At 43.0% G+C, this 7843-nt stretch overlaps 1 protein-coding gene across 1 annotated transcript in view; it reads left to right on the forward strand.

Annotated features, from left to right (window-relative positions):
• The window catches only part of LOC105534249 (chromosome unknown open reading frame, human C12orf56), a 126416-nt gene that overhangs the window by 76516 nt on the left and 42057 nt on the right, over positions 1-7843 (forward strand). The window contains exon 6 of the mRNA XM_011972932.1: positions 1065-1138. Coding sequence (XP_011828322.1) covers positions 1065-1138 — 74 coding nt within the window. The remainder of the gene's footprint in view (positions 1-1064; positions 1139-7843) is intronic.

Consider the following 7843-nt stretch of genomic DNA (forward strand, 5'->3'; position numbering starts at 1 on the left):
GCTCTTCGAGTCTCAGCTTATTGATCATTTTCTCTGAAAATCTTTCTTGACACTCCAGAACATAACGTCCTATGTTCACACTTTTTTTTTTCTTTTTTTTTTTTTGAGACAGAGTCTCCCTCTGTCGCCCAGGCTGGAGTGCGGTGGTGCAATCTTGGCTCACTGCAACCTCCGCCTCCCAGGTTCAAGCGATTCTCCTGCCTCAGCCTCCCGAGTAGCTGGGATTACAGGCATGTGCCACCATGCCCAGCTAATTTTTGTATTATTAGTAGAGACAGGGTTTCACCATGTTGGCCAGGCTGGTCTCGAACTCCTGACCTCATGATCCGCCCACCTCGGCCTCCCAAAGTGCTGGGATTACAAGCGTGAGCCACCCGCCGGGCCATCAATTGGAAAATCTATATACACAGACATGAAAAACCATCCACCATATATTAAGTTAAATCAAGTTCCAGATTAATATATGTGATATAATTTAGGATTAAATATATATTATAAAAATATATAAATACTATAAATTTATGTGTTTATAATTCATATGTCTTTATATGCCTGGAAGGTCCTAAATCAAACAGATGATAAATACTTTAAAAAATGTTAGACACAAGGTCTTGCTCTGTTGCCCAGGCTGGAGTGTAGTGGCACAATCATAACTCCCTACAGCTTCCAGCTCCTGGACTCATGTGATCCACCTGCTTCAGCCTCCAAAGTAGCTGAGATTACAGGTGCAAGCCATGGCACCTGGCTCCATGATCAGACACGTTGCATAGTGGGATGGAAGGGGTAGGGAAAAATAGAGAACCTTTATCCTTTCCTTTATCTAAACTGTGTGATTTTGATAAATGATTTCATTTTATAATGAGCAAGTGTTATATTTAAAACTTTTTAAAAACTAGATAAGAAAAAATTCCCTGTGGTATTGTGAAACACTTGAATGAGCTTTATAAACAAATCGTGTACTATAGGAGGGCTTAAAAAATAGATATATAATATTGACTAAAGGTAGGGGGAATTGATCTTCAGTAAATAAAAATTCTAACAATTTCTACTTTTTCCTTTTTCAGAAAGCTACCCTTTTACAAGATCCCTTCTATGTTAGTAAGTTCAGTCCCGCTATTGGAAGTCAAAAGCCATATAGGTAAGAAGTGATGATGTATGATAAAGTTCCATGGGGGATTTTTCTCTCCTCTTTTTGAGACTGAGTCTCGCTGTTTCCCAGGCTGGAGTGCAGTGGCATAATCTTGGCTCACTGCAACCTCCACCTCCTGGGCTCAAGAGATTCTCCTGCCTCAGCCTCCTGAGTAGCTAGGACTCCAGGTGCCCGCCACTAAACCCGGCTAATTTTTGTATTTTTTAGTGGAGACAGGAGTTTTGCCATGTTGGCCAGGTTGGTTAGATTGGTCTGATCTCAGGTGATCCTCCTGCCTCGGCTTCCCAAAGTGCTGGGATTACATGTGTGAGCCACCGCGCCCGACCCTCTTTGCCTCCCCTAACTCTGTGTTGTATGTGCGGCTATCACAATTATATCTCTACCTCATCTGCCTGCCCTGACAGTTAAGTCCGCAAACACAAGTATCCACTGGACATCTTCTGTATGTCTCATAGGAACCTTAAAGTCAATATATTCAAAAGAGAACTCAGCATCTTCCCTCTGGAACCTGACTTTCCTCTTGTGTTTCCTAACACAGGGAATGATGTCATTATCCCCAGATCACCTAAGCCAGAGTCCTTGAAGTCACCCTTGCCTCCTCTCTCCCCTTCACCATTTCCGGCATCCAGCCACTCACCGCATGCCTTATTTATTGCTCCTTTACTATCTCTGGATAACGTCCACTTCTTTCCATGGCCACTCGCTCAGGCCCAGTTATCTCAGTTCTGGGCTCCTACAGTGTTTTCCTGGCTGGTCTGTCTGCCTTCACTCTTGCTCCTCTCCAGCCCATTCTCCGTTACAACAGAGGAATCCTTCTGAAGCACAAATCTGATCATGTAACTCCTCCTGGGAAGCCTTTGAATGGCTTCCCACTGCCCTTAGGTGAAAGGCTAAACAGCGTACAAAAAATGTGTGTGACATCTCTTTTTATGTTTCTGTCCTCAACTGTTGTAACCATCCTCACTCTTGCCCTAAGCTCCTGCTCCAAATGAACTTCTCACAATTCTCAGGAAGCTCCCTGTTCTCTTCCCTCTGGAGCCTATCATGATGGCACCTCTTCTGGAACACTACTGTACTCTTCTTCCTCTTCCTGAATAACTTCAGCTCTTCGAGTCTCAGCTTATTGATCATTTTCTCTGAAAATCTTTCTTGACACTCCAGAACATAACGTCCTATGTTCACACTTTTTTTTTTCTTTCTGTTTTTGTTTTTGTTTTTTTTTTTGGAGACAAAGTCTTGCTCTGTTGCCCAGGCTGGAGTGCAGCGGCGCAATCTCGGCTCACTGTAAGCTCCGCCTCCTGGGTTCAAGCAATTCTGCATCAGCTTCCCGAGTAGCTGGGATTACAGGCACCCGCCACCATGCCTAGCTAATTTTTTTATTTTTAGTAGAGACTGGGTTTCACCATGTTGGCCAGGCTGGTCTCAAACTCCTGACCTCATGATCCTCTCTCTTCAGCTCCCAAAGTGCTGGGATTACAGAGTTGAGCCACCACGCCTGGCCTGCTCACACATCTTGTAGTACTTACCAGTCTGCATTATGATGGCCTGTTTCATTATTTGCTGCCCTGTTATGCAATACATTCCTTAAGGGCAGGGACCCTGGAATGAATGGATAAATAAGATAAGATAGAGACTACTGATCATAAGTAGTCTCAGTACTTATGAGAACAGAGCATAAAAGGCCCTATATGCAAGGCTAAGGAGTTTGAATTGTATCCAGACTTCAGAGTTCTACTATATTCTTCTCACAGGTTGGCTGTGTATGGTAGTAGTTACTCGTGATGTGACTCTCTCTTCCATTAGATTGTGAACCCCTGGAAGGCAAGGACTATGCCTTGTTACTCTTGGTCTTTTTCTTACTTAAAACAGTGCTTTGCACACAGTAAGCACTCAGTGAATTGACAGTGTTAGCAATTTTGATATCATGTAAGTCATGATATTGAGCTGATATTGGAGAGTCATGTAAATGAGCTGAGAGTAAGTTAATTTTAAAAGATGCATATTCATTCCCCACTAAAAGGGACCAACGTTCCTTAGAGGCATGGCTGATTCTAGGTCTGGGGCAGGACATATGCAAAATGAGTCTGAAACAGTTTATTCCAGAAAGCAAGGACAGGGCCCTAAGTAAGGGGCACAGGAACCCACATGAAGGAGCTCCCAGTAACCAAAGATGGGACAACTTGAGCATCAGAAAAAAATAAGAAATGAGGCCGGGTGCAGTAGTTCACACCTGTAATCCTCGCACTTTGGGAGGCCGAAGTGGGTAGATCACCTGAGGTCAGGAGTTCGAGACCAGCCTGGCCAACATGGCAAAACCCCATCTCTACTAAAAATACAATTAGCTGGGTGTGATGGCGGGCGCCTGTAATCTCAACTACTTGGGAGGCTGAGGCAGGAGAATCACCTGAACCTGGGGGGTGGAGGTTGCAGTGAGCCAAGATCACGCCACTTCACTCTAGCCTGGGTGAAAGAGCAAAATATAAGAAGAAGAAGAAAAAAATAAGAAATGAGATGATTGAAACATAATGAATATATAAAAATTCAGAAGTGTATAACGATGCATGATAGAGAGAGGGCCCTCCCTCCCTACCTCCAAGGAAATAAAACACATGGAACATTAGAAAAAAATAGGGCACCAATTCATTACTCTGCAAATCATCAAACAAATGGAAAAAATATAATATATTCTTCCTTTCCTCCATGAACCGTATCCAGTTCAGGATAACCAAGTAGCCCTAGGTGATGAGTGCAAATTTCATTTTACAGAATTCCAGCTAATAAATGCAGGAGGCTTAACAGAATTAGAAAATTACAATTTTTTAGCCTGTAATGAAATGACAGATCCATTTAACTATCTTCAGTGGATGACACCATTAGACAGAAAGGTGAAATGGGGCCAGGTACGGTGGCTCATGCCTATAATCCCAGCACTTTGGGAGACCAAAATGGGAGGATTGCTTGAGCTCAGGAGTTTGAGACCAGCCTAGGCAACAAAAAAATTTTAAAATGCTGGGTGTGCCTGTGGTCCCAGCTACTTGGGAGGCTGAGGTAGGAGGATCACTTGAGCCCAGGAGATGGAGGCTGTAATAAGCTGTGATTGCACCGCTGCACTCCAGCCTGAGTGACAGAGAGAGACTGTCTCTAACAGAAAAAGAGATTAAAAAAGCGACAAAAAAAGGGTGAAGGGGAACTTCAAAATGGAGGGATCATGTTGTAAATAACTAAAGCCATTGTCTTAGTATCACTTCAGTGAGACAGCCAGACTTTGTGTGCCTCATTATTTGATGTGATATAAAATACACAGCACCACCTATGAAGTATTTTTGTTAAAACAGTTAAACCTGAATCTGACTTAAAAGTGTGAGTATGATAAGCCAGGTGCAGTGGCTCATACCTATAATCCCAGCACTTTCGGAGGCCAAGGAGGGAGGATCACTTGAGGCCAGGAGTTTGAGACAAGCCTGGCCAATATGGCAAAACCCTGTCCCTACTAAAGATACAAAAATTAGCCAGGTTTGGTGGCACATGCCTGTAATCCCAGCTACTCGGGAGGCTGAGGTATGAGAATCCCTTAAACCCGGGAGGCAGTGGCTGCAGTGAGCTGAGATGGCACCACTGCACTACAGCCTGGGCAACAGAGCGAGACTCCATCTCAAAAACAAGCAAACAAACAAACAAACATTGTGAGTATGCTAGTCTTAAAAAGGAAGGAAGTTCTGCTACTACCACATGGATGAACCTTGAAGACATCATGCTAAGTGAAATAAGCCAGATACAAAAGGGCAAATACATGATTTCACTTATGTGTGGTACTTAAAATAGGCAAATTTGTAGAGACAGAAAATGGAATAGAGATCTCCAGGGGCTGGGGAGAGTGGTGAAGGGAGAGTTATTGTTTAATGGGTATAGAATTTCTGTTTGGAAAGATGAAAAAGTTCTGGAAATGGATAGTGGTGATACTTGTAGAACATTGTGAATGCACTCAATGCCACCAAATTGTACACCTAAAAATGGACATGATGGGAAACTTTGTTATATATATTTTAGTTCAATTTTTTAAAAAGTATATACGTGTGTTTGTATGTGTATGTAAAAGAATAGATAAAACCAGATTGGCAAAATATTGAAAATTATTAGAGCAAGGTGATGGGTACATGGGATTCCTTCCTTCCTTCCTTCCTTCCTTCCTTCCTTCCTTCCTCCCTTCCTCCCTTCCTCCCTTCCTCTCTTCCTCCCTTCCTCCCTTTCTCCCTTCCTTTCTCCCTTCCCTCTCCTCTCCTCTCCTCTCCTCTCCTCTCCTGATGGAGTTTTGCTCTGTGCCGAAGCTGGAGTGTAATGGCATGCTCTCAGATCACTGCAACCTCCGCTTCCCAGGTTCAAGCAATTCTCCTGCCTCAGCCTCCTGAGTAGCTAGGATTACAGGCATGCACCACCATGCCCTACTAATTTTTGTATTTTTAATAGAGGAGGGGTTTCACCATGTTGGCCAGGCTGGTCTCGAACACCTGACCTTAGGTGATCTGCCCGCCTCAGCCTCCCACAGTGCTAGGATTACAGGCATGAGCCACCACCCAGCCGGGTACATGGGATTTCTTATAAAATTTTCTCCATTTTGATGTATGTTTGAAAATTTCCATAGTAAAAAATTTTATTGCTTGATGATGTGATATAGAAAAAAAATTTTTTGAAAGACTTAAGAAACATAACAAGCAAATATAAGAAGCATCTTATTTAGGTCTTGATTTTAACAAACCAAATGTAAGAAAACATTTTCATATTTTATATATGTATGTATGTATATATGTATGTCAATAGACAGGGTCTTCCGCTCTCACACAGGCTGTAGTGCAATAGCACGATCTTGGCTTACAGTAATCTCCGCCTCCCAGGCTCAAGCAATTCTTATGCCTCAGCCTCCTGAGTAGCTGAGACTATGGGCATGCGCCAGCACGCCTGGCTAATTTTATGTAGTTTTTTAGTAGAGACTGGGTTTTGCCATGTTGCCCAGGCTGGTCTCGAACTCCTAAGCTCAGGCAATCCGCCTGCCTGGGCCTCCCAAAGTACTAGGATTACAGGCATGAGACACCGTGCCCAACCGTTTATATTTTATTTACTTTTGAGAGAGGGTCTTACTCTGTCACCAGGGCTGGAGTGAAGTGGCTTGATCACAGCTCACTGCAGCCTCGACCTCCTGGGCTCAAGCAATCCTTCCACCTCAGCCTCCCGAGTAGCTGGGACTACAGGCACACACTACCATGGTTGACTAATTTTTTTCTATTTTCTTTTTTTTTTTTTTTGTAGAGATGGAGTCTCATTATATCGCCCAGGCTGGTCTGGAACTCCTGGGTTTAAGCGATCCTCCCACCTTGGCCTCCCAAAGTGCTGGGATTTACACCCCTGGGCCACCACGCCCAGCCATAAAAACACATTTTTAAGTCAATAGAACAATTTGAAAATGGACTGAGTCTTGCCGGGCACGGTGGCTCACACCTGTAATCCCAGCACTTTGGGAGGCTGAGGCAGGCAGATCATGTGAGGTCAAGAGTTCAAGACTAGCCTGGCCAGCATAGTGAAACCCTGTCTCTACAAAAGTACAAAAATTAGACGGGCATGGTGGTGCATGCCTGTAATCCTAGCTACTCGGGAGGCTGAGGCAGGAGAATCGCTTGAACCTGGGAGGTGGAAGTTGCAGTGAGCCGAGATTGTGCCACGGCACTCCAGCCTGGGTAACAGAGCGAGACTCCGTCTCAAAAAAAAAGACTGAATATTAGTAATAACAAAGAATTTTTGATAATTTTGTAGGAGGTGATAATCATTTTGTAAGAAAGTATTGATTTTATTTAGAGATGCATTCTGAGGTATGTAAGAGTTGAGTAACATAATATTTGGGATTTCTTTTTTAAAATGTTATATGGATGGCTTAAAATTTCTATAAGTGTTCAGATGTTTACTCTAAAAAAAGCATCAGTTTTCATTTTGGTGTTTTATTTAAAGTGATTTTAAAGCTAATTGTATAATAAAAAAGACTCAAATTCTGTGTATGGGTGGCTTGAAATTTATTCCTGAAGGCAAGAAGGATGAATTCTACCACTCTCTTGGCTCAGGAAAAGCGTATTTCTTACTATTTCCTGAAAGCAACATACTTAAAATGCAGTGATTTCAAATGTACTGTGAAGGATGCAGTGATACACAAGAAATAGCCTCTACCTGCAAGACATCTTCAGTTTAAAAGGAATAAACATCCTTTAGGTTTTCAATTCAGAACTGTGTCACAGATGGGACGGTTTTGCAACCTGACCACTGTGAAAATCATACACAGCGCTTCTGAGATAATATAGGAAGAGCCTTTCCAGTGCTTTACAAATGTGAGGTATTATTTACAGTAAAGGTCTGGAAAGATGAAAAAATACAGGAAAAATAGAGCTTATTACTGGATTAAGAATCCTTCCTGAGGCTGGGTGTAGTGGCTCACGCCTGTAATCCCAGCACTTTCAGAGGCCGAGGTGGGCAGATTACTTGAGGCCAGGAGTTTGAGACCAGCCTGACCAACATGGCAAAACCTTGTCTCTACTAAAAGTACAAAAATTAACCAGGTGTGGTAGTATGCACTTGTAGTCCCAGCTACTCTCGGGAGGCACAAGAATCACTTGAACCCAGCCTGGGTGACAGAGCAAGACTCTGTCTAAAAAAAAA

This window comes from Mandrillus leucophaeus, unplaced genomic scaffold (assembly GCF_000951045.1).
Source record: "Mandrillus leucophaeus isolate KB7577 unplaced genomic scaffold, Mleu.le_1.0 Scaffold132, whole genome shotgun sequence".
Classification (NCBI taxonomy): Eukaryota; Metazoa; Chordata; class Mammalia; order Primates; family Cercopithecidae; genus Mandrillus; species Mandrillus leucophaeus.